This window comes from Lissotriton helveticus, chromosome 4_1 (assembly GCF_964261635.1).
Source record: "Lissotriton helveticus chromosome 4_1, aLisHel1.1, whole genome shotgun sequence".
In the NCBI taxonomy this organism is placed as follows: domain Eukaryota; kingdom Metazoa; phylum Chordata; class Amphibia; order Caudata; family Salamandridae; genus Lissotriton; species Lissotriton helveticus.
In genome coordinates, this window is record NC_136063.1 from 820984739 (window position 1) to 821012492 (window position 27754).

The following is a 27754-nucleotide window of genomic DNA, read 5'->3' on the forward strand; positions in this document are numbered from 1 at the left end:
AGGCACCATTGTAAATCTGTGCAACTTGTCGTATTTTTCTTAAGAGATTGTCATGTACTTAGCCCTCTGACCTCATAAAGAGTTCAGAGGTGTTGTTATTAATAAATATACTGTTTATTTTCATAACGAGCTGTGTGGTGTCCTTTCATCTGGTATTCAAGGGGTCATATTGTGGTAAAACAGCTGGCTTCACATGCCAAAAGAGTTTAGCCTAAGACTGCTTTGTCCATGCTACCATTAGGATAGCTGGTCTATAAGGCTGACTTACAACCAATCACCATAAGGGTTGTTTGGACTGATACAAGGTGGTCACTAGAACTAGTGAACATCATATATCAGGCCAACTTCTCACAACTAGCTCTTTCAGTATACCGTGCTCCCCTTCGGCCGTACCAGCGCCCCACGGGTGTTCACAAAGGTGATGGCGGTGGTCACAGCTCACCTGCGCAGATTAAGGGTTTCAGTCTTCCCCTACCTCGACGACTGGTTGTTGAAGGCGGGCTCGCCCCAGACAGTCGTCAGCCACCTCCAGACTACGGCAGACCTCCTGCACCGGCTGGGGTTCTCCATCAATGTGCCGAAGTCACACCTGTGCCCCTCTCAGAAGCTCCTTTTCATCGGAGCGGTTCTCGACTCGGCGCGGTTTCGGGTTTATCCACCCGAACAGCGGGTCCGGGATATTCAGGCTCTGATTCCCATCTTTCAGCCGTTATCCCGGGTCTCGGTCAGGTTGACGCTGCGGCTTCTGGGGCTGATGACCTCCTGCATCCTGCTGGTGCATCACGCCAGGTGGCGGATGCGGGCTCTGCAGTGGGACCTGAAGTTTCAGTGGGCCCAGCATCAGGGCAACCTATCCGACAACGTCCTGATCTCGGAGGGCACTGCGAGACAGCTGCAGTGGTGGCTCACGGACCGCGATTGGGTCAGCGGCAGATCCCTCTCCCTTCCCCAACCGGAGCACGTAGTTGTGACGGATGCGTCCCTCCAGGGCTGGGGAGGCCACATGGGAGAGGCCGAGATCAGAGGCCTCTGGTCTCCGGCGGAGGCCCGGCTCCACATCAACCTGTTGGAGTTACGGGCGATTCGTCTAGCGCTGAAAGCATTCCTCCCCTCTGTCCGGGGGAGTGTAGTGCAGGTGTTCACCGACAACACCACCGCCATGTGGTACTGCAACAAACAGGGCGTGGTGGGGTCGTGGACCCTTTGCCAGGAGGCTCTGCGCCTCTGGCAATGGCTGGAACGCCTGGGCGTGACCCTGGTGGCTCAACACCTGGCAGGTTCTCTGAACGCCAGGGCGGACGAGCTCAGCCGTCGGTGCATGATGGATCACGAATGGCGTCTGAACTCGGACGTGGCGCAAGGCCTCTTTCATCGATGGGGAGAGCCTTGGTTAGATCTATTCGCCACCGAAGAGAACGCGCACTGTCATCAGTTCTGCGCGTTGGAATTTCCAAGGCGGCACTCGCTCGGAGACGCTTTTCGTCGCAAGTGGAGTTGCGGTCTACTGTATGCCTTTCCGCCTATACCACTTCTACCCAGAGTGCTGAAGAAGATCAAGTGGACCGGGCCCAAGTCATCCTTGTGGCTCCGGACTGGGCTCGAAGGTACTGGTATCCAGAGCTACTCAGTATGTCAGTCGATCCCCCGGTTCGTCTGCCTCTTCAGGAGGACCTTCTGTCGCAGCAGCAGGGGACGGTCCTCCACCCGAACCTGTCCAGTCTCCACCTCCATGCTTGGAGATTGAGCGGCGACAGTTGAGGCCATTTGACTTGCCTCCTGAGGTCTGTAACGTCATTCTGGCAGCCAGGCGTCCCTCCACAAAGTCGGTATACGCCTGCAGGTGGAACAGATTTGTGGCATGGTGCACAGCAAAGGCTGTGGATCCTCTTGCTGCCCCTCTTTCTGAGGTTCTTCTCTTCCTTCTTTCTCTTTCCCAGCAGGACTCTGCTCTGGGCACTATCAAGGGCTACCTTTCTGCCCTTTCAGCCTTTCTGAGGCTGCCTGATCAACCTTCTTTGTTCAAGTCCCCTATTGTAAATAGATTTCTAAAGGGCGTCACTCACACATTCCCTCCTGTTCCGTTTGTGATGCCTCAGTGGGACTTGAACCTCGTTCTTACGTTTCTGATGTGCGCTCCCTTTGAGCCACTTCACAATTGTCCTCTTCGCCTTCTTACTTTGAAGACTGCTTTCCTGGTTGCCATCACCTCTGCCAGGAGGGTGAGTGAGCTCCAGGCCCTTTCTTGTACTCCACCTTTCCTTTCTGTCCATCCGGACAAAGTGGTGTTGCGTACTAAGCCTTCTTTCCTGCCCAAGGTTGTCACGGCCTTCCACATCGGGCAGTCTATCACCTTGCCTACCTTCTTTCCGCCACCGCATCCCTCTAAAGAGGAAGAGCGGCTCCACCGTCTGGACCCAAAACGTGCGCTCTCATTCTACTTGGATCGCACACGCCAGTTCCGGGTGGATGACCAACTCTTTGTTGGTTACGTGGGCGCTAAGAAGGGGAAAGCGGTACACAGGAGGACCATCTCCCGGTGGATCATCTTGTGTATCCAGGCGTGCTACTCCTTGGCTAGAAAGGAGCCCACTGTTGGATTACGGGCTCACTCCACCCGAGCCACGGCGACTACAACTGCCCTGGGCCGGTGAGTGCCCTTACAAGACATCTGTCAGGCAGCTACGTGGGCATCGCTGCACACGTTTGCAAGACACTACTGCCTGGACAGCCAAGTCCGGAGGGATGGCTTCTTTGGCCGTTCAGTCCTCCAGGACTTTCTGGTGTGATTTTTTGGTTCGCAGACCCACCACCGGGGTTGGTATTGCTGGGGTATCTATTCTAAGGTAAGGAATCTAATACTAACGAGTCTCTTTCAGATGCACAAGTTACTACTTGTGTAACGATATATCTGTAAGAGACATTAGTTAGTATTAGATTCCTTACCGACCCCCCCATCCTCCCCGTTCTGCGAACCGATATCTAGGGTTAGGGTTACCCCCTTTCAGGGCCCTAGTTTCAATGGCACCAGTGTTGGTTTTTAACATGGCTCTGCGTTTCTGGCGCGGAAAAGCTGTGTCTAAGAACTGACGTCAGCACGCGGAGGCGGCGTCTAAGTACTCCGACGACGTCATCACGGCGCCCACGACGGACGCGGAGCCGCAGACGATGCCTACCGACGCGCAAGGGTACTGCTACGCAAAAAAATCCGGATCCAGTCTGGCGTCTGGGGATATTCTAAGGTAAGGAATCTAATACTAACTAATGTCTCTTACAGATATATCGTTACACAAGTAGTAACTTGTGCTTTAGGTTACTTCCGGTCTAAATAGGAAGATACAACTAACAAAACTAGACACTAGGATAGTCAATCCCTACAGGAGCACCGAAGTACTCTAGTTACCTCACCCACGGGCTGCGGGTGCACAGGTGTCAAAGTGTGTCGGGTTTTCTCGTTGATTCCTATGGAGCCTTGGAAGAAGATGCTGCAGGCGACCAGGAGGAAGATGTCCGGGTGGATCCAAGGATGGATTGGAGTTGAAGAAGACCTGAAAGCAGAGGGGACAGAGTCTAGGTCACTACCAAGTGACCGGGTGCAACCAGGAAGGAACCAGACGTCGTCGAGGAGCAATCAGGTGCTGTCGTGAAGCTTGTCTTTGCAGCCACGCGGACCAGGAGGCGTCGAGGACGACCAAGTGCTGGAGAGGAGCTGTCCCACGAAGGTTCTCGCAGATGGAGGGGTCGACTTCAAGATCGGAGCCAACAAGCCTAAGCAAAGGCAACCCCCGCAGAATACAGAAAAATGCTTCTGGTGCAGACCAGGAGGGTCTGAGGTACTTCTCCTCTTCAGGGAAGCAAGGGCCAGTCATGAGCAACCAGACCAGCGATGGATTTTTAAAAGGATCTTCGTCACAGGGCTACTAGCCAACTGGCCAGCAACCGGGACAACGCGTCGAGCAGAACACAAGCAGAAGGGCCCCATGCAGATCTCGTGGAGTGTGGAGGGCTGGTCTTCGGTGCAGGTGGAGCTCGGTGTCGGGGTGTCTCAGTCCCCAGGGCACAGCTTCGAGGATGCCTCAGGGGCTGCGCTGTTAGCAAGTTGAAGACTTTCCAAGTTGCCTGGTTCCACAGGTTCCGACGCCTTCCACGGGGCTCAGCTGTGCTGGAGTCGTGCAGTGGGGTCAGAGAGGTCCGGGAGTCAAGGTCTTGTCAGGCTCTGTGCTCGGGTTCTGGCGGGAACGGGGACAAAGCAAGCCGCCGAGTTGCTAGATGGTGCCTGGTTGCCCAGAGTGGTCACTCCTTGGCCACAAGGGAGATTCTTCAGTCTTCAGCTCAGGTGAATGTCGAAGGGTCCAGAGTTTCGTTTCAAGTCGATTCCAGGATTAATCTAAAGTCCTGGGGTTCAGCTCCTACCTTTATACAACTAAAAGGGGCTGGGTTACTTTCTAGGTCCCTCCTATGGGTGGAACCAGGAAGGGGTGTGGTTACACCCCATTTCCTTTGTCCAGTTTCGCACCAGAGCTGGGGCTGGAGTGCCCCAGCACCGGTTTGAACTGGACTATGCTTGGTGCACCTAGTGGGCCCCAGGCAGTGTCTCATTCTATTCAGCCCTCCCTGTCCCAATACACAAAGTCCTGTCTGGGGTGGTGCTCGCACCTCTCCAGGCAGGAAACCTATTGTCCACACATCCGTGACTGGAAGGACTCCCAGCAGCAGGAGGTCAGACTTGTGTCTGTGGCAGCAGCGTCCATTTTGTGACGCTGGGGCTCTGGTTAACTTTAAACGGGATAGTCAGCAACAACATGTCTTCTCCCTCTAGAAGGGTGGAATGCTACCCCCATCGCCAGAATTGGCGAGGGGGTAGTATTCCAAAGCGTATGACACCTTACACGACATGTTTTGATAAAGCCAAACCAAAGTTAGCATTCAACCGCGAGGATTATAATGCACTTAAGAGTATATGGTATGGCGATATCATAGAACAGCTATCAGGACATGGTTCCGAAAGCTGCAGACAGGCTCAGCTCATGCTAGAGCACCATTTCACGCATAACCAAGCACTCTGCCTCCAGGATTGTTAAGGCCTGCCATAGGAGTGACTTATAGGTTACTGTGTGTCTATATATAAGGGTAGATATAGGAATACTATACCTAAGCAAGGGGTGATTACACGACCTTGCCCCAGCTGAGTGATCAGCCAGTTGTGTCAGTTTGAGTGGCCAGTCAGGGGTGGCATAATACATGCTGCAGCCCCTGGTAGGCCTTGGTTACACCTTTGTCCTGAGTACCTGGGGTACACTTCTACAGGGGCTGATAAGGTGAACCAATTCCCAATTGTGGATGTACCTAGAGTACATGGTGAGAATTTAGAGAGAGTGCATCCGGGCTGTGGGTCTGATTAGCAGGCCCACAGCCACATCTAAGTCGAAAACCAGTAAAGCAAAAGCAAAAAGTGGGGGTGACCATAGGAAGCAGACCCTACTCTCCTACACAACCCCCCCCCCCCCCCAAACTTAGGGACATTAAACTAACCCTGACCAGTTGAGTCTTCATGTTCTAAGTGGAAATATCTGGAGAGTAAATCTGCATTGGCATGGCCAGTCCCAGGTCTATGTTCCACTGTAAAGTCCATCCCCTGTAGGGAAATGGACCACCTAAGAAGTTTGGGATTTTCACCCTTCATCTGATTTAACCATAGGAGGGGCTTGTGGTCTGTCTGAATCTTGAAGTGAGTGCCAAGCAAGTATGGCCTCAGCTTCTTCAGGGCCCAAACCACAGCAAAGGCGTCCCTCTCTATAACTGACCGACGTTTCTCTCTGGGGGTAAGCCTTCTGCTTATGAAAGCAATGGGCTGCTCTTGACCATCTATATTCAGTTGTGAAAGTACAGCTCCCACACCCAACTCAGAAGCATCTGTTTGGACTATGAACTCTTTGGAGTAATCTGGACTTTTCAGAATAGGTGCAGTACACATGGCCTGCTTCAGGTCATCGAATGCCTTTTGACAGCTAACTGTCCACTGAACTTTCTTTGGCATCTTTTTGGAAGGTAAATCATTCAGTGGTGTCACAATAGACCCATAGTTTTTCACAAACTTCCTGTATTACCCAGACAGGCCCAAGAAAGCTCCGACCTGTGTCTGGGTGATTGGAGGAGTCCAGTCTCTGATGGTCTGGATTTTGCTCTCCAGTGGCTGAACCTGACCCCCACCTACCAGGTGGCCCAGGTACACAACGTTGCTCTGCCCTATCTGGCACTTTGTAGCCTTGATAGTGAGGCCTGCCTTTTGCAGAGCCTCTAAAACATTCCTCAGGTAGACCAGGTGATCCTCCCAGGTGGAGTTAAAGACAGCAATATCATCTAGATAAGCTGCACAATAGTCATCCAATCCTGTGAGAACTTGATTCACCAACCTTTGGAAAGTGGCAGGTGCATTCTTCAAACCAAAGGGCATTACCACAAATTGATAATGTCCTCCTGGGGTCGGGAATGCTGTGGCTTTTGCATCCTCAGCTAATCTGATTTGCCAGTAGCCTGCTGTCAGGTCAAATGTGCTCAAGAATTTGGCAGAAGCCAATCTATCAATGAGCTCATCTGCCCTGGGGATCGGGTGGGCATCTGTCCTAGTGACAGCATTGAGACCTCTGTAGTCCACACAAAACCTCATCTCTCTCTTGCCATCTTGGGTGTGAGGTTTTGGCACCAGGACTACTGGACTGGCCCAAGGGCTCTCTGATGGCTCAATAACTCCCAGCTCCAACATCTTTTGGACCTCTGTCCTGATGCAGTCCCTGACATGGTCAGGTTGCCTGTAGATTTTACTCTTGACAGGCAGACTGTCACCAGTTTCCACCTCATGGGTGCACCAGCTTGTCTGACTTGGGGTCATGGAAAACAGATGTCTGAAGGACTGAAGAACTTGTCTGCAGGCCTGTTGCTGATGTTCAGAGAGGCTATCAGCAAAGACTACACCATCTACTGATCCATCATCAGGGTTCTGAGTAAGCAGGTCTGGGAGAGGGTCACTCTCTTCCTCCTGCCCCTCATCTGTAGCCATGAGCAAGCCCATGTCTGCCCTGTCGACAAATGCTTTAAGTCTGTTGACATGAAGCACCCTGGGGGGGCTTCTGGGAGTCCCAAGGTCCACCAAGTAGGTGACATCTCCCTTCTGTTCAACTATTGTATGGGGTCCAGACCATTTGTCCTGGAGTGCTGCTGGGGCCACTGGCTGCAACACCCACACTTTCTGTCCTGGCTGGTACACAGTCAGCACAGCCTTTTGGTCATGCCAAGCTTTTTGAAGTTCTTGGCTGGCCGCAAGGTTTTTGGAAGCCTTCTCCATATACTCAACCATCCTGGAGCGGAGACCAAGTACATAGTCCACTATGTCCTGTTTAGGCTTTTTGAGAGGTAACTCCCATCCTTCCTTCACAAGACATAGGGGTCCTCTTACAGGATGCCCAAACAAAAGCTCAAAAGGACTGTAGCCAACCCCCTTTTGTGGGACCTCTCTGTAAGCAAACAGAAGGCAGGGTAAAAGGATGTCCCATCTTCGCCTCAGCTTTTCAGGTAACCTTTTTATCATCCCTTTGAGGGTCTTGTTGAATCTTTCCACAAGCCCACTGCACTGTGGGTGATAGGGGGTGGTGAACTTATAGTTGACACCACACTCCTTCCACATTGCAGTTAAATATCCTGACATGAAGTTTGCACCTCTGTCAGAGACAACCTCCTTTGGAAATCCCACTCTGGAGAATACTCCAAGTAGAGCCCTAGCCACAACAGGAGCTGTTGTGGTCCTCAGGGGAATAGCTTCTGGATACCTGGTGGCATGATCCACTACCACCAGTATAAATCTGTGCCCAGATGCTGTTTGGGGGTCCATTTGCTCCTACAATGTCTATCCCCACTCTTTCAAAGGGTACCCCCACCACAGGTAGTGGTATGAGGGGGGCCTTTGTGGTGCCACCTGATTTGCCACAGGCTTGGCAGGTAACACAGGAGCGACAAAACTCCTTGGTATCTTCTGACATATAGGGCCAGTGAAAGTAAGGGACAAGCCTGTCCCAAGTCTTGTTCTAGCCCAGGTGTCCTGCTAGGGGAATATCATGGGTCAAGGTAAGAAGGAAGCCCCTAAATTGCAGAGGTATACCCAACCTCCTGGAAGCACCAGGCTTGGGGTCTCTAGCCTCTGAAAAAAGGAGCCCATCATCCCAATACACTTCATGGGTACCTTGAGCATTCCCAGCAGCCTAAGCAGCAGCCTGCTGTCTGAGGGGTTCAAGAGAGGAAAAATCTAATTGAGCCTGCCTCAGATCTGCCCTTGAGGGTCCCCCTGTCCCAAGAAACTCAACCTGATCAGGCTCAAGCTCTTCTAGGACAGTTCCCTCTTGGATCTCTGAATCATCCTCCTGGCAGGGCTGATCCTCAACCTGTGGCAGGGGGGAAGGCACTGCCTTAACCCTCTTGCTCTTTCTCTTGGGTAGTGTCTGGTCTATTGTTACAAGATCCAGCACTTGTTCAGGTAAGCACTTTTTGGCCTGTGACCTGGTCACAGCAAGGACATGTGCTGAAATTCCCAGCATTTCTGCATGGGTCCTATACTCCACCTCAGACCAAACTGAGGTTTCAAGATCATTACCTAACGGACTATCTACTGGAAGGTCTGAACTCACAACAACTCTTATGAGGCCAGTTACCCCTCCCCAGGAGAAGTTAACAACTGCCATACTAAGGGAGGTAGTGGCATTCCTAGCGTTGGTCACTAGGTACATTTCACCTAGTATGATCTGGTCAGGGTTCACAAAGTTAGGTGTCACCATGGTGACACTGGCACATGTGTCCCTGTAGGCCTGAGCCATCTTGTCATTAATAAAAGGTGTCTGTCTGTACTTGCTCAGATTACTGGGACTTACAGTAGAGGACAGTGATATGTCCCCATCACAGACAAGAACAGCCTGAGTTGGTACTCTGACTAGGCCAGAGTCCACCTCAGTTCCCAGGGTCAACCCTACTACACCCTTTTGCTGGGAACCACCACTAACAGCTGGACTAGGGGGAACAGTTGCCTTAGGGGCAATGGTGGTTGGTGCTGTGCCCTTCTTGGTGCACTCACTAAACCAGTGAGAGACTGATTTACAGTATCCACACCAGGGCCTCTTTGGACCTTCTTGTTTCTGTTTGTTCTTTTTGGAGCCACCCTCCCCCTGTGCCTTTTGGGGGCCTGGTGAAGACCTCTGGTCTTTTTGTTTCTGCTCATTACCCTTCTGGTCTGCCTTTTTCTGATCACCCCCCTGGTTCTGGTTTCTCTGCTTAATCCTGGTTCTGACCCATTTGTCTGCCTTCTTTCCCAATTCTTGGGGAGAGGTCAGATCAGAGTCAATCAGCTATTGATGCAATAACTGGTTTTGACAGTTGCTAAGGATTTGCTCTCTCATGATCAAATTATACAATGCTGTATAGTCCTTAACTTTACTTCACAATAACCAGCCTTCCAGAGCCTTAGTGGCACAATCAACAAAATCAGTCCAGTCCTGAGTTTGTGTCTTTTGGGTATCTCTGAAGAACAACTTATATTGTTCAGTGGTTAGGCCAAACCCATCAATCAGAGCACTCTTCAGGACAGAGTAGTTGTTAGCATCCCCATCACTAACTGTGAGGAGCTTATCTCTACCTTTTTCAGAAAAGGAGAGCCATAAGATTGCTGCCCACTGACTTTGGGGTACCTGCTGCACTTTGCAGGCCCTCTCCAAAGCAGTTATCCATTTGTGGATGTCATCCCCTTCTTTGTAGGGGGGCACCATCTTGCTTAGGTTTCTATTCTCATAGGACCTATCCTTATCCTTAGGGATATTGCTGCCACCAGTGGGTTCTAACCCACTCTCTCTTTGCTCTCTAGCACGAGCAAGCTTCTCTTTGGCCAGGGCAACCTCAAGTTCCTGCCTCTCAATCCTAAGAGCAGCCTCTTTCATCTTTGCCTCATGTTCCCTTCTCTGAGGGGAAGTCATCCCTCTCTGAGCAAGGCCATGAGAGCCATTTGAAGCCTGAGAGTGGAGAGAGTCCCTGGAGTGGAATCTCCCTCTTCTCTACCTCTGGTTAAGCCCACGTGGGGGTCTGTATGAGGGCTGCCCATACTGATTCCCATGTATGCTTGAGTTAGACTGGCTAAGTCTTCTGACTGGGACCTGGCTGTTTACCTCAAGATCAGAATCATCTTCTTCTACCCCCTCTTCTTCCTCTGGTACAGGAGTTTCAGTATTATCATCAGTAGAGGGAAAGACTTCATCTGCACTACCTGTGTCCCTTGTCTTAGGTGGCTGTTGAGCATCATACTCTTCTAAGAGCTCAACCAGGAATTTGAGGGTAGGGTTTGAACCCTGTTTTAGCCTTCTAGAAGTACACAATTGTCTCAATTCTTAGAAGTCTAAGGCTTCATATCTTGAAGCAGTCCACAAGGGATCTACTTCTGCAGGCAGAGAACCACTGGGGTTCACTGTCTGAAACATGTTTTCTAGTGAGGTGGGGTGTTGCACCTACCTACACTATGTGTTTTCCTACAGAACCTGTCTAGGAGTTGTAGTCAGGGTGTGCTAGGCCCAGGCTCTACAACAGCTAAGTTCAGTAGAACTAAAGTATACTAAGACTTGTTTTATATGTACCTATAGGTACCTATGTGATCTTTCAAATGATATCTCAAGATTACAAGTGGTAAAACAACAGCAAGCTCTAATCCCAACCGCTGCATACCAATGTGAGAAGTTGGCCTGGTATATGATGTTCACAATTCTAGTGAGCACCTTGCACCAGTCCAAACAACCCTTATGATGATGGTTGTAAAGTCAACCTTATAGACCAGCTATCCTAGAGGTAGCGTGGACAGAACAGTCTTAGGCTAAAAGACTCTGGCGGGCGTGTAAAGCCAGCTGTTTTACTATATGTAACCCCTTGAATACCAAATGAAAGGACACCACACAGGATATATATAACATATATATGTATTTATTCACTAACACACTCCTCTGAGCTCTTTATGAGATCAGAGGCATAAGCACATAACAAGTTACTCTTAGAAATACTTTAAATAGCACAATTTACAGTTAGGCCCTAGGGGCACGTAAAACCATATACTAAGTAAGTGGTATAAGAACCACAAATCGGAAAAAGGAAAGGCCTAGGGCCGAGAGAATCGCTGGGGCTACACTATCTGAACCCTAGGTTAGGAGTAGGAGGCCCACAGGCGGTGCGTGTAGTGTCAGTACACTCACGCGAGAGTCAATAGAAAGTCAATAGGAACTTAAAAAGGTAAGTAACGAAGATTTAGGACACTTCCGGTCTAAATAGGAAGATACAACTAACAAAACTAGACACTAGGATAGTCAATCCCTACAGGAGCACCGAAGTACTCGCGTTACCTCACCTACGGGCCGCGGGTGCATAGGTGTCAAAGTGTGTCGGGTTTTCTCGTTAATTCCTATGGAGCCTTGAAAGAAGATGCTGCAGGCGACCAGGAGGAAGATGTCCGGGTGGATCCAAGGGTGGTTCGGAGTTGAAGAAGACCTAAAAGCAGAGGGGACAGAGTCGAGGTCACTAGCCAGTGACCGGGTGGAACCAGGAAGGAACCAGACGTCGTCGAGGAGCAATCAGGTGCTGTCGTGCAGCTTGTCTTTGCAGCCACGCGGACCAGGAGAGGTCGAGGATGACCAGGTGCTGGAGAGGAGCTGTCCCACGAAGGTTCTCGCAGATGAAGGGGTCGACTTCAAGATCGGAGCCAACAAGCCTAAGCAAAGGCAACCCCCGCAGGATACACAAAAGGCTTCTGGTGCAGACCAGGAGGGTCTGAGGTACTTCACCTCTTCAGGGAAGCAAGGGCCAGTCTTTAGCAACCAGACCAGCGATGGATTTTCAAAAGGATCGTCGTCACAAGGCTACTAGCCAACTGGCCAGCAACCGGGACAAAGCGTCAAGCTGAACACAAGCAGAAGGGCCCCACGCAGATCTCGTGGAGTGTGGAGGGCTGGTCTTCGGTGCAGGTGGAGCTCGGAGTCGGGGTGTCTCAGTCCCCAGGGCACAGCTTCGAGGATGTCTCAGGAGCTGCGCTGTTAGTAAGTTGAAGACTTTCCAAGTTGCCTGGTTCCACGGGTTCCGACGCCTTCCACGGGGCTCAGCTGTGCTGGAGTCGTGCAGTGGGGTAAGAGGAGTCCGGGAGTCGAGGTCTTGTCAGGCTCTGCGCTCAGGTTCCGGCGGAAACGGGGACAAAGCAAGCCGTCGAGTTGCTGGATGGTGCCTGGTTGCCCAGGGTGGTCACTCCTTGGCCACAAGGGAGATTCTTCAGCCGTCAGCTTCGGTTGAATGTTGAAGGGTCCAGAGTTTCGTCTTCAGTTCGATTCCAGGATTAATCTAAAGTCTCCTGGATCAGCTCCTACCTTTATACAACTAAAGGGTGCTGGTTTACTCACAAGGTCCTTCCTATGGGTGGGACCAGGAAGGGGGGTGGTTACACCCCCGTTCCTTTGTCCAGTTTCGTGCCAGAGCTGGGGCTGGAGTGCCCCAGCACCGGTTTGAACTGGACTATGCATTGAGCACCTAGTGTGCCCCAGGCAGTGTCTGTTTCTTTTCAGCCCTCCCTGTCCCAATACACAAAATCCTGTCTGGGGTGGTGCTCGCACCTCTCCAGTCAGGAAACCTATTGTCCAGGCCTCCCTCGCTGGAAGGACTCACAGCAGCAGGAGGTCAGACTTGTGTCTGTGGCAGCAGCATCCATTTTGTGACGCTGGGGCTCTGGTTAACTTTAACCGGGATAGTCAGCAACTACATGTCTTCTCCTTCTAGAAGGGTGGAATGCTATCCCCGTCGCCAGAATTGGCGAGGGGGTAGTATTCCAAAGCGTATGACCCCTTACACGACATGTTTAGATAAAGCCAAACCAAAGATAGCATTTAACCGCGAGGTTCATAATGCACTTAAGAGTATATGGTATGGCAATATCATAGAACAGCTATAAGGACATGGTTCCGAAAGCTGCAGACAGGCTCAGCTCATGCTAGAGTACCATCTCACACATAACCAAGCACTATGCTTCCAGGATTATAAAGGCCTGCCATAGGAGTGACTTCTAGGTTACTGTGTGTCTATATTTAAGGATAGATATAGGAATACTATACCTAAGCAAGGGGTGATTACACGACCTTGCCCCAGCTGAGTGATCAGCCAGTTGTGTCCGTTTGAGTGGCCAGCCAGTGGTGGCATAATACATGCTGCAGCCCCTGGTAGGCCTTGGTTACACCTATGCCCTGAGTACCTAGGGTACACTTCTATAGGGGCTGACAAGGTGAACCAATTCCCAATTGTGGATGTACCTAGAGTACATGGTACGAATTTAGAGAGAGTGCATCTGGGCTGTGGGTCTAATTAGCAGGCCCACAGCCACATCTAAGTCGAAAACCAGTAAAGCAAAAGCAAAAAGTGGGGGTGTTCATAGGAAGCAGACCCTACTCTCCTACACCCGTCCTGCCGGCCCACCGGTGTTACCTGCGGTTCCCGGTAGGCCACAAGCACTTTCAGTTTACCGTGTTCCCCTTTGGCCTTACCAGCGACCCTTGGGTGTTCACGAAAGTGATGGCGGTGGTCGCAGCTCATCTGCGCAGATCAGGGGTTCCAGTCTTCCCCTATCTCGACGACTGGTTGTTGAAGGCGGGCTCGCCCCAGATAGTCGTCAGCCACCTCCAGACTACGGCCGACCTCCTACACCTGCTGGGGTTCTCCATCAATGTGCCAAAGTCACACTTGTGCCCCTCTCGGAAGCTCCTTTTCATCGGAGCGGTTCTGGACTCAGTGCAGTTTCTAGTTTATCCTCCCGAACAGCGGGTTCGGGATATTCAGGCTCTGATTCCACTATTTCAGCCTTTATCCCGGGTCTCGGTCAGGTTGACTCTGCGGCTTCTGGGGCTGATGGCCTCCTGCATCCTACTGGTGCATCACGCCAGGTGGCGGATGCGGGCTCTGCAGTGGGACCTGAAGTTTCAATGGGCCCACCATCAGGGCAACCTGTCCGACCACGTCCTGATCTCGGAGGGCACTGCGAGACAGCTGCAGTGGTGGCTCACGGACCGCGATTGGGTCAGCAGCAGATCTCTCTCTCCCTTCCCCAACGGGAGCACGTAGTTGTGACGGATGCGTCCCTCCAGGGCTGGGGAGGCCACATGGGAGAGGCGTAGATCCGGCGGAGGCCCGGCTCCACAATCAACCTTTTTGAGTTGCAGGCGATTCGTTTAGCACTGAAAGCATTCCTCCCCTCTGTCCGGGGGAGTGTAGTGCAGGTGTTCACGGACAACACCACCGCCATGTGGTACTGCAACAAACAGGGCGGGGTGGGGTTGTGGACCCTTTGCCAGGAGGCTCTGCGCCTCTGGCAGTGGCTGGAACGCCAGGGCGTGACCCTGGTGGCTCAACACCTGGCAGGTTCTCTGAACGCCAGGGCGGACGAGCTCAGCCGTCGGTGCATGATGGATCACGAATGGCGTCTGAACTCGGACGTGGCGCAAGGCCTCTTTTAGCGATGGGGAGAGCCTTGGTTAGATCTATTCGCCACCGAAGAGAACGCGCAGTGTCATCAGTTTGCGCGTTGGAATTTCCAAGGTGGCACTCGCTCGGAGACGCTTTTTGTCGCGAGTGGAGTTGCGGTCTGTTGTACGCCTTTCCGCCTATACCACTTCTGCCCAGAGTGCTGAAGAAGATCAAGCGCGACCAGGCCCAAGTCATCCTTGTTGCTCCGGACTGGGCACGAAGGTACTGGTATCCAGAGCTACTCAGTATGTCAGTCGATCCCCCGGTTCGTCTGCCTCTTCAGGAGGACCTTCTGTCGCAGCAGCAGGGGACGGTCCTCCACCCGAACCTGTCCAGTCTCCACCTCCATGCTTGGAGATTGAGCGGCGACAGTTGAGGCCATTTGACTTGCCTCCTGAAGTCTGTAACGTCATTCTGGCAGCCAGGCGTCCCTCCACAAAGTCTGTATACGCCTGCAGGTGGAACAGATTTGTGGCATGGTGCACAGCAAAGGCTGTGGATCCTCTTGCTGCCCCTCTCTCTGAGGTTCTTCTCTTCCTACTTTCTCTTGCCCAGCAGGGCTCTGCTCTGGGCACTATCAAGGGCTACCTTTCAGCCTTTCTGAGGGTGCCTGATCAACCTTCTTTGTTCAAGTCCCCTATTGTAAACAGATTTCTAAAGGGCATCACACACACGTTCCCTCCTGTTCCGTTTGTGATGCCTCAGTGGGACTTGAACCTTGTTCTTACATTTTTGAGGTGTGCTCCCTTTGAGCCACTTCACAACTGTCCTCTCCGCCTTCTAACTCTGAAGACTGCTTTCCTGGTCGCCATCACCTCTGCCAGGAGAGTGAGTGAGCTCCAGGCCCTTTCTTGTACTCCTCCTTTCCTTTCTGTCCATCCGGACAAGGTTGTGTTGCGCACTAAGCCATCTTTCCTGCCCAAGGTTGTCACAGCCTTCCACATCGGGCAGTCCATCACCTTGCCAACCTTCTTTCCGCCTCCGCACCCCTCTAAAGAGGAAGAGCGGCTCCACCGTCTGGACCCAAAACATGCGCTCTCATTCTACTTGGATCGCACACGCCAGTTCCGGGTGGATGACCAACTCTTTGTTGGTTACGTGGGCGCTAAGAATGGGAAAGCGGTGCACAAGAGGACCATCTCCCGGTGGATCATCTTGTGTATCCAGGCATGTTACTCCTTGGGTAAAAAGGAGCCCCCTGTTGGATTGCGGGCTCATTCCACCCGAGCCACCGCGACTACAACTGCCCTGGGCCGGGGAGTGCCCTTACAAGACATCTGTCAGGCAGCTATGTGGGCATCACTGCACACGTTTGCAAGACACTACTGCCTCGACAGCCAAGTCCAGAGGGATGGCTTCTTTGGCCGTTCTGTCCTCCAGGACTTTCTGGTGTGATTATTGGTTCGCAGACCCACCACCGGGGTTGGTATTGCTGGGGTATCTATTCTAAGGTAAGGAATCTATCACTAACTTGTTTCTTTCAGATGCACAAGTTACTTAGCTTCGGTAACGATGTATCTGTAAGAAACAGTAGTTAGTGTTAGATTCATTACCGCCCCACCCATCCTCCCCATTCTGCGAACCGATATCTAGGGTTAAGGTATCTCCCTTTGAGGGCCCTAGTTTCATGGCACCAGTGTCGGTTTCTTGCATTGCTCTGTGTTCCTGGCGCGGAAAGCTATGTACAGAACTGACGTCAGCGTGCGAGGGCGGTGTCTAAGTACTCCAACGACGTCATTCCAGCGATCACGACGACGGACGTGGAGCCTCATTCTTCTTTCTCTTGCCCAGCAGGGCTCTGCTCTGGGCACTATCAAAGGCTACCTCTCTGCCATTTCCGCCTTCTTGAGGCTTCCTGATCAGCCTTCTCTTTTCAAGTCCCCTGTTGTAAATAGATTCTTGAAAGGCATCACACACATGTTTCCTCCTGTTCCTTTCGTGATGCCTCAGTGGGACTTGAACCTTGTTCTAACCTATTTGATGTGCGCTCCTTTCGAGCCACTACACAATTGCCCTCTTCATCTTCTGACTCTTACGACTGCATTCCTGGTTGCCATCACCTCTGCCAGGAGAGTGAGGGAGCTCCAGGCTCTATCTTCTAAACCTCCTTTCCTCTCTGTCCATCCGGACAAAGTTGTCTTGAGGACTCGTCCTTCTTTCCTGCCCAAGGTGGCTACAGCCTTTCATATCGGGCAGTCCATCACTTTGCCTACCTTCTTTCCGCATCCCTCGAAAGAGGAATAGAGGCTCCACCGTCTGGACCCAAAACGAGCGCTCTCCTTCTATCTAGACCGCACACGCCAGTTCCGGGTGGACGACCAGCTCTTTGTTGGTTACTTGGGCGCTCACTAGGGACGGGCGGTGCACAAACGGACCATTTCTTGATGGGTCATCTTGTGCATCAAGGTCTGTTAGTCTTTGGTGAAAAAGGAGCCTCCTGTGGGGCTGCGTGCCTATTCCACTCGGGCCACGGCGGCTACTACTCCCCTTGCAGGACATCTGTCAGGCAGCTACGTGGGCCTCGCTGCACACGTTTGCTAGACACTACTGCCTGGACAGCCAAGTCCGGAGAGATGGCTTTTTCGGCCGTTCCGTTCTCCTGGATTTTCTGGTGTTATTTTGGTTTGCAGACCCACCACCGGGGTTGGTATTGCTGGGGTATCTATTCTAAGGTAAGGAATCTAACACTAACCTGTTTCTTTCAGATGCACAAGTTACTTAGCTTCGGTAACGATGTATCTGTAAGAAACAGTAGTTAGTGTTAGATTCATTACCGCCCCACCCATCCTCCCCATTCTGCGAACCGATATCTAGGGTTAAGGTATCTCCCTTTGAGGGCCCTAGTTTCATGGCACCAGTGTCGGTTTCTTGCATTGCTCTGTGTTCCTGGCGCGGAAAGCTATGTACAGAACTGACGTCAGCGTGCGAGGGCGGTGTCTAAGTACTCCAACGATGTCATTCCAGCGATCACGACGACGGACGTGGAGCCTCAGGCGACGTCTACTGACGCGCAAGGGTACTGCTGACGAAAACTTTCCGGATCCAGTCTGACGCCTGGGGATATTCTAAGGTAAGGAATCAAACACTAACTACTGTTTCTTACAGATATATCGTTACCGAAGGTAAGTAACTTGTGCTTTATGTAAACTTTGCAGCTCTGTCTCTGTCCTCTCAGTGTTATGTTCTGGGTTTGTTAAAAATTGTGTCCTTTGTCCCCTATCTTCACATAGATCTTCTTCAGCAATACCAGTCATCAGTTGTTAAAGTCGGCGAAGTGAATGATGAACTTGAATTGCATTTAGAAAGCCTTAACACGCCAGAAATGCTACAAAAGAAACAGGAGCTCAGTGAACAGGAAGAAAATCTCAGGTCGATTGAGCAGAAACTTGGTAAGCCTATTGCTTCTTGCCCATACACACCGCTCACATGCATGTTGAATTTTCTGAAAGGTCTGCATAATGACTGAATAGCATTGTCTAGTTAAACACTCACTTCAGCCACCAGGATACTCTAGCTTCAGTGTTGCCTATCATGGTTTTTAAGCAGATTTATACATTTGCCTTTCTATTCAGAGATATAATATCTACTGGCTGTCGCCAGTAAATAGTTATAGTTAGGACCTAGTTTCCATAGGAGAAGCATTTTTTCTTTTCCCAATAACTTTGGCGCCAGATGACGAATCTTCGCAAATTTTTCATATATATAATTCAGACTGCGCTTTTCAGATCTGCATGGATGGAGCAGTCACCTTGGAACCCTCGTGAAAAGCATCCCCTACGGGGAATTGTTGAGAATAAAACGCAACAGCTCCCTGGACAAGGACTTTGAGGAGGCAGCTGAGAAAAGCATAAAACTTTTTATATCACGTGGCTATTCTCACACGCTGCTTCAACGAGCTAAAGGCAAAGTGTTAGCTACTGACAGACAGACACTCCTGATTGAGAGGCAGAGCAGTGCAAGAAAAGGCGGTAATGGCATAGTAAGACTAATCACCAAATATTCGGTGGCAGCGAATAGGGTGAGAGCCATTATGGGAAAGAATTGGGGTATTCTTAAATCTGATGCTGTCATCGGCAAAGATCTACCTGATCATCCAATGATAACATTCAGGAAAACCAAGTCCCTCAAAGACAAGTTAGTACAAAGTCACTTGTCCAAAGAAAGATCTAAAGCAGAACTACACGCCATGCATGGGTCGTACCCATGAAGGAAATGCAAGGCCTGCAGTACGAGCCAGAGGGTGTTATCATATCAGGTACCCCACAAGGAAGCAAAGATCAGAATCCCTAAATTCATAACCTGCTCTACTACGCATGTAGTATACTGTCTGAAATGTCCCTGCGGACATCGTTAAGTAGGGAGCACAACAAAAGCAGTAAAGCTAAGGATATTAGAACATCAACAAGCCATCGCTAATAAGGATGAGAACTACCCGATGGCTCGCCACTTTGCCACGCACCACAATAGCGACAGAACTCTTCTTAGTTTCTTTAGCTTAGACTGCATCCCACAAGACTTGAGAGGTGGCGACTACAAGCGGAAGCTAAGACGCTTGGAGTCGAGGTATATCATTGAACTCCAAACAAAGTCACCTGGAGGTCTCAATGTGGGGGAAGAATTAACATCACATCTGTAATCAATGATATAAGAGAGTCATTATGAGCTGTATCGATGCCAGAGTAATTTTCATGAATAAATTAAAGAAACCAAGGTAGTAAGGAGTCAGGGGACTATATGATCAAATTCATAACGCAAACTTCCATTTAGAAGATACAGTGATTTTAGAATAAACCAGGAATAGCTTAAATATTGTTTTCACTGATTGCCCATTCAGGGCCCTATTGTTGCTGCGGGTCTCAAATTAATTAGACTCTCCCCGAGACATACCACTACATGATATACGAATTCAGGTATACTTCGGAGGATGTTGGATTGTGATTTATTACTGATTTAAAAGATAATGAATTATTTGTCTTACAATGATTGCCCATCCAGGGCTTAAGACAAAGATGTAATTATTTATTTTGTGGAATGCAATATCTAACACCATTTATTTAAAACTTGTTTTTATTGCAGAATCGGAAATCATACCTCCGTATAGGTTAACCAATACACCAAATGCGTCACGCAACACATAATTAACATGAAAGTTGTACACAGCCATTCAGCCCACATCCCGGAGGCTGGGCGGCGCGTCAAAACCATCCTCTGTGTCTCTGCAGGAAGATGCTACGGTGCCCTCCCTTTCCAGGCGGTCGGTTATCAATAGTATTCAGTATCTGCTTTTTATTTTTTCCCCCTCAAACTCCCGCTCCCCTTGCACCAACCAACTGACACATATGTCTTGCAGGAGCAACGTCAACAGTGTATCTCCAACCCAATGCAGTCATTCCTATAGTCCTCTGACGTTTCACGCCAGGGTCCTACTGTGACCCCCTTCTGTTCAGTCGCTGTTATGCCTCAAGGACCACCTATTCCACCATCGAACTGCATTTTCTACCTACGGTGACTCCCTAATCTGTGTCGCAGTGCCTAACTACCTTCCGCGTATCGTCCCTCCCCCCACCCCCTTCCAACTGCTACTGATGCGGCCCGTGTAATCAGTACCATCCCTGGATCCCGTTACCTGTCAGGAGTTCCTGTCTGTCTTGCTAGCTGCATGGCGTTCCGTCCATTCATACTGTCTCGCCTTCATCGCCCACCATGTAATCACGTAATGCCTGTACCACCGTTTCCCATGCTCTCGCCACTTCTAAACCTTTCTCGTTATCAGTCCTAACAGCTTGTCGCAGTCTGATAGTGCTCTCACATCCAGCCCACTTCAACAACTCATTCATCCACCTCCTCACTGACGGGCCTTCCCTAGATTTCCAGTGCCACGTGATCTCCTTCTGAGCCAGCATGAGTCCAAGGTCAATAAATTTACTCGTGACTTTCGTTCTCTTAGTATGAGGGAACCAGAGCAGCAGGCATGTCGCCATATCAAAGTCCACTTTCCTATCCGTGATCACGTTCAGGACGACCCCCACTTCTGACCAGTACGTACCCAGTCTCGGACACCCCCATAACAGATGGTCCAGGTCTGCAGCAGGCGACAAGCATCTCGGGCACTTCGCATCATGTACCCCGAAAATATCTATTGATCCTCTCCGGGGTCAAGTAGGCCCTATGAATGACGAAGAAATGCACCTGTTGGAACCGAGCGTTCCTTGTGCCCTTCCAAGTTCGGCCTAGAAGCTGACCCAAGGCCGCGTCCGGGATGGGTTTGCCTATGCTGCCTTCCCATTTCGTTTTTAGTGCTAATAGTGGTTCCAGTCCCTCAGTCAACATTCTGGCGTGAAGGCAAGTCACCGCTTTAATTGTGCCCGCCGCCATCACCACATATTGACATGCCAATGCTGCTTCCGGCTCTGCCAGCCCACTCCTCCAGTGTTTCTGCATTGCCGCAATCACCGCTGCGTGTAGCAGGAAGGAGCCATCCGGCAGACCAAACTGCTCTTGCAACGTCTGGAATGGGACCAACACCCCATCCAGGTATAGGTCCCCCACCATCTGCACACCCAGCTCCTCCCAGTCCAATAGCTGGGACCAGTCGCTGCCATGCGGCAGAGCAGTTAGCATCCCTAGTGGTATCTCCGGTGCGTATGGTCGGGTTTTCCTCGCTCTCTTCAGGCTTCTGTGCCAGCATAGTTTGAGCGTGCGTTCCTCCATCGTGAGGGCCCTCACATCTAGTTTCTGTTGCATGACTATGTATGATAAGACATGCCTCTGGATACCAAGCCCACGTTCGCGCTCTGGTCCTCTGAATTCCCTGGCAACATGTTGTGTTAAAATCTGGAGTTGAGCAGCCAGGTAGTATAACTCAAATTCAGGTACTGCTATTCCCCCCTCTAGTTTGGGCCTAGTTAGAGTGGCCAATGCTACCCTGCGCCTCCCGTGACCCCAAAGGAAGCCCGTAACTAGCGTCTTCAGTTCCCTAAAGACCCGCTGCGGGATCCAAATCGGTAGGGTCCGAAAATAGTAAAGCAGCCGCGGGAGCGCCACCATCTTTAGTAATGCCACTCGTCCCATCACTGACAGAGGGAGGGAGGCCCAAAAGGCCATGCTACCTTTCAGTGCGCGCACGCATCGTCCTATGTTACCCTCCAATAGGTCCTCGGCCTCATGATAAATGCGCACTCCTAGGTAGGTGAAACAGGTGGGCTCCCACCTTACCTCCATCGCGAGCGGGGGGCACGGTGCTCCTGCCCGCAGTGGAAACACACAGGTTTTAGCCCAATTCACCCTAAGGCCTGATAACTTTCCAAATCTGTTCAGCATCTCTCCCGCTCCCCCCATCGCTCGTTCGGTGTCTGCTAGGTACAGTAAGAGATCATCCGCATAAAGTGATATATAGTGCGTCTCCACTCCCTGCGTAATCCCTTCATATACGGCCCCCGACCTTGCTCGCGCCGCCAGCGGCTCCATAGCCAACGCGAACAGCAAGGGGGATAGCGAGCAACCCTGCCTCGTCCCCCTAGAGACTGGGTAAGCTGAAGATATAATCGGCCCCAGTCGTACCCTAGCCGTTGCCGATGAGTAGAGAACTCTCGTCCACCTCCTAAAGCCTTCTCCTACTCCTAGTGTCGCCAACACAGCATCCAGGTATTCCCATTCGAGGCTGTCAAAAGCCTTCTCAATGTCAACTGACAACACCGCGGGGCCAGGAGGTGACGCCCCAGAATCATCTAATATCCGAACCAGACGGCGTACATTCATTGACGTATTCCTGGTCGGGATAAATCCCTCTTGGTCCCTGTGCACCAGTGTGGTCATGTGCGGTAATAATCTAGTGGCCAAGATACGGCTCAAGATCTTGTAATCTACTGTCCGCATAGATAAGGGGCGGTAAGAAGCGACATCTAGTGCGTCTCTGCCAGGTTTCAGCAGTGGTACCACTAGTGCCTCCCTCATCGTTTCAGGCAGGCGTCCCAGCTCCGCGGCTTCGGAGTACGCCACCAATAGTCTGGGTGCCAATAGATCAATAAATTTGGTATAGAACTCAATCGGCAAGCCATCCACCCCTGGAGTTTTGTTCCTGGCCATCTGTTTGATAGCTACCCTGATTTCAGTGACCGTTATGGGGCCCCCCAGATCCTTCGCAGCTTCGTCATCCAGTACCGGAAGCGGGACCAATTCCAAATAGTCAATTATCTCTGAGGCCCCTGCCTCCAACTGGCATTCATACAATCTCGTGTAGTAGGATTGAAAGCGCGCCAGAACCGCCGGCTGCGAGTAGACTATGTCCCCCCTTTCCGTACGTATACTCATGATTGGGCATCCCCTAGGCTCCGGGTTAGCAAGCTTGGCCAGGAGCGTACCCACTTTGTCCCGCTCCGCATGAACCTTAATGGCATATAACTTATAATCATAGCACCGCAGCCTCTCAGTTTCAGTCGCCACCAACTCCTTAGCCTCTAGCAAGCGCTCCTGCAAGTCCGGTCGTTCAGGTCTCTGCTGCTCCAGACCTCTTAATGCCCCTTCCGCTTTCGTCAGATCATCCAAAACTGTCGTCCTTACATTTGAGAATTTGCCCATGCACACACCTCTCACCACCACTTTCATCGCATCCCATTCTACCGATCTCGAGGTGGCCGAGCCCTCGTTCAACTCAAAATAACTTTCAATGCCCTGTAGAATCGTGTCACTAATCACCGGGTCTTCTAGCGTGTCAGGCCGCAGCCGCCATGTAGGGACTGCCGATCTCGCCTGCTGCCACCGGATTGACACCAATAAGGGGTTATGATCTGATATGGTCCTTGCTAAATATTCCGTGTGAATTATGGCTGCCGCTAAAGGTCCACTACATAGTACTGAGTCCAATCTAACATGCAGTGCGTGGATCGCTGAGAAGAAGGAATAGTCCCTAGTCTCAGGGTGTTGTTCCCTCCAAATATCTATCAGTCCCCACCCGTCTTGCCATTCCTTCCTGTGAGCAGCTAGCCTGCGTACCGGTGAGCCGGTCAGAGGTGGGTGCGATCTATCCAGCCGTACATCAGTAATCGAATTGAAGTCCCCTCCCAATATGACTGGGCCTGCCAGGTAACAGGCCAGCGCGCCCGTTAAACAATCAAAAAAGCGGGCCTGATCTGCGTTGGGGGCATACACACTACATAGGACCACCTCCCTACCATATAACCTCCCTTCCACTGCAACATATCTACCCTCTGGGTCCACCCGCTGGTTCGTAACCTGGAACGGCGTCCCCGCCCTTATCCATATCAGCACTCCCCTGGCAAATGCTGAGTATTTCGTGCCAAACACCTGGCCACGCCACCTCTTCTGCAGGGCAGTGCATTCTTTCTCGGTTAGGTGAGTTTCCTGCAGCAGTGCTATCTGGACGCCCCGTCGCACCAAATAGGCATGCACCTTACGAAGTCGCACCATCGTTCTAAGACCACGGACATTCCATGTAATGCATTTTAAATCAGGTAACGTCCCCATCACAGTCGTCTCTGTATAGTATCAATGATAAACAGTAGGCTCTAACATCATAGCAGTTGCACCCCCCCTGTAAAACATCCCACAAACTTCCCAAAACCCCTCTCCCCAGGACAGGACCTAATAACCCAGCTTCAGCCCCGTTCCAAACCTCCAGCACAGCACACATAACACTAATCTGTGGTCGTTACCACAGAAGGCCTTAAGGGCCCGAGGGGGGTGCGTAGGCGCCGACCTAAGACAGGCAGAGGCCCCATCCCATGCCCGGATCCCATAGTGCAGTCATAGCCCCATACCTGCGAGTCCTGCAGATATGCGGCAAGTCTGTCCCCATACGGAACTCGGATTCTTACAGTTCTCTGAAATGTCATTCATTAAACAGGCCGTCGGAAGTCTGCGGGGTGACCGCTGGTCCCTTCACGCTCCCAGTGTCCGAATCTTCCCCTCCGGATTTCTCACCCACCTCTTCAGAGTCCGACCCTCCCGACGTCTTCTCTGGCTGCGACCCTGTTATAATCGCCGTTGCGGCCAGGGCCCCTTTCTTATCTGCCGCCATTTTAGTCTCTTTCATGGATCTTTCGAGTCTCTTTCGTGAACGAATGCGCTGCGATTTCCGTATCTGGACCGGTTTCTGCCTTCCTCCGTCTCCTTTGTATGAGCGATCCGTTCCCGCCCGGTACAATTCAAGCCACGACCATGCTTCATCCGGAGTCAGAAAGAAGTGAGTCTTCTCATCCACGATCACCCTCAGTTTGGCGGGGAAAAGCAAGGAATACTGAATCCCTTCGCCTCTCAATTCTCTTTTCACTGATAAGAAGGATGCTCTGTGCTTCTGGACGTCCTGTGTATAATCAGGGAAGATCGTAACATTGTTATTGTCCACCTGGAATGGGCCCTGTGAGCGCGCTCTTTGAATCAACAGATCGCGATCCTTGTAGTGCAGCAATTTCACCACCATCGGCCTAGGTGGCCGGCCCAGCGTGGGCGGGCGGGCCGGCACTCTATGTGCTCGCTCCAGGGAGAAGAATGGAGATAGACCCTCTGGCGCTACCACCGTCCGGAACCAATTCTCCATGTAGGTCACTGCATCGCCCCCTTCGATTTTTTCCGGAAGGCCCACCACCCTCACGTTATTCCTCCGGTTGCGACTTTCAGCATCTTCAGCGCGTCGTTCCAGTGTCGCCAGACGACCCAGGACGTCATCCAGCTTGTGCTCCACAGTCACCACCGTCGGTTTCAGGTCCCGAAGCAGTTGTTCATTTTCTTTCACTCTGTCCGAGAGCTTGGCGTGGTCTGCCTTCAGAAGGCCCAGCCCCGTTGCAACCTGCGCTATATCATGATGGAGCGATTCCTTCGTCGCGGTTATCGCTTCTAGTATGCTATCGAGTCGCAGGTTCAGCCGCTGTTCCTGTGCCGACGTATCCGGCGGGGTGTGGGTTCCGCCATCTTGGAGTGAGGAGGACATAACTTCCTGCCCATGCCGTACATCCGAGGCACCGCCGGTAGCCGCCATCTCTGTCTCTTCAGACGCTGTCCCAGATCCACCTTAAGGGGTCTCCTAACGCGGGCACTACGCTCCCCAATATCTCCCAGCTAGGCCCAGTCGACACCAGCGCAGGGGCTCGAACTCCGCAACCAAAGAGCGTCGGCTACCTCATGCGCTGTACTCTGTGCCCCCAGTGCCTTCTTGGCCTTTGACCCCCCGCACGCGGGTACGGCCGTTAGTCGTGTTGCTCCGGGCACCTCCACTTCAGGGTCGGAGACAGCGCAGATCATCCGCAATAGTCCATCGGCTCAACCCGGACAGGGACGCCCTCTAGAGCCGGCCACGGTAGTAGGTCAGGGCCACCTCGCCGCGTAGAATGAATGGCTCAGCACCAGTTCCCACTTCCAGGTCGCTCCACTCATACAGGGCACACCACTTGCCACGGGACACCGCAGCCTTCACCAGATCTGTTCTCAGCCCCAGGTTGTCCCCGGCTCTCCCGGCAGCCGCCGTGATCCCTCGTGGACTGAGTCCTCTCTTACCGCCCCTCAGCAGCTTGCAGGTAGTGTTTTCCAGCCCTCGCGCTGGCTCCCCTGATGACCCAGTGGCCACCCACCAGAGGTGCTGTTTTACAGGAGCAATCCGCTACTCACGCGGCCGCCATGTTGGAAAGCGGGGGGATGGGCACCCCAGTCGCCGAGTCCTCGCCCGGGAGAGCCGTCGTCCCTCCGCTGCGCTGCTCCGGTCGTTCCCGCCGGCAAGTCCCGGTCTGTTCACCCCCTAGAGAGTCATCTAATTTCGGGCTCAGATCGGGTTCATTCCTCACCGGGGACAGGTCCGTCTTTTCCTCACGCCGCCATTGTCTGCAGCCGCTGCTCGGTCCCTGTGAGCCCCGGAGCCGGGTCTCCGCTCCGCTGCTGATTTTCCGCCAGTGCAGGCACTCCCCTCTGCTGCGGCGGTATTTCCCCCGGCAGAACGCACTTTTGGGAGCTCCGATGGGGGATCTACAGGATCAATAGCGGGATCAGACGCGGAGCAGCTCGCTCACGCAGCCATCCTGGTCAGCGTCCAAGCCACGCCCCCATGCAATATCGAACACCATATGCAATTTTTCCAACAGTATTCTTAGTTGTTATATCTGAACTGATGAAATTGTGATTTGGTTTAGCCATTACAAGATGGCGCTTATGATTTGGACAGTGGTCCGTTTTTTATTTTGACTATATTTGCCTTTATCAATATCCGCCTCGCCGTTGCCAGCTGACACTGACGAAGGCAAGTGCTGAAAAGCGTCTGTTTTATTGTTTTTTTCTGTGCAATAAACCTGATTAGGTTTAACCTACTGCGAGTGCTGGTGTGTCAAAGTTTGTTTTGACAGAGGAGCAATATATATATATATATATACATATATATATATATATATATTCATATTCATATTCATATTCATATTCCACAACGCATTTTCACCCGTCGTTGCTCCACACGTTACGGGTGCCACCTCGGCGCGTGGTGAAACGCGCAGTTACACTCCCAACACTGGTCCGTAATTCCAACAAACCGCTTCATTCGAGTGCACACAACAAAGTCATCCATGGGGTTTAAAGTACTTTTAAATTATTTATTTTCGCGCTTTCTGCAGCCAGTTTGACAAACGCGTTTCAGCGTTTCCGCCTTCGTCAGTGTCAACCAGAAACTTTACTTGTCTCAGTTTAAATAAACAAACACAATCACTATGTTAATCAACATAGAAAATGTCCCGTGCACTATGTACAAGTGAAAACATTGAAATCAAAAATGGATTTGACATTCTATTACGGCGGCCATCTTAGAATGGTACATAAGATGATAATGTCCAATCTCTTCATGCGTAGTGTGTTAAACATAACAATTGCTTTGTGTAATGCCCCAGAAGATCGTGTTTGGCATATGGCCTTGTCTGTTTCGCTAAACCATATTTAACACACTATTATGACCCATATTATAAACATTTTCCAAATGCCGCTCGCATGTCATTTTATCCATTATTTACATCATTACGCCCTGAATGGGCAGAGAGAAATCAGCATAATTTGCAGAATCCTTGACTAATTGTTGCACCTTTTTAGGATACTGGGAATGGAACTGGAGGCTCGAAGTACAGGAATGGTCAGAAAGGATTACATCACAATTAACGACCTACATGAACCCACATTTCCTCTTCATTGTTCAGACCTATAGGGGCCTTTGTTT

At 51.3% G+C, this 27754-nt stretch overlaps 1 protein-coding gene across 1 annotated transcript in view; it reads left to right on the forward strand.

Annotated features, from left to right (window-relative positions):
* Window positions 1-27754, forward strand: part of SMCHD1 (structural maintenance of chromosomes flexible hinge domain containing 1) — a 2317253-nt gene that overhangs the window by 2121333 nt on the left and 168166 nt on the right. The window contains exon 46 of the mRNA XM_078687460.1: window positions 17790-17948. Within this exon, the coding sequence (XP_078543586.1) occupies window positions 17790-17948 (159 nt within the window). The remainder of the gene's footprint in view (window positions 1-17789; window positions 17949-27754) is intronic.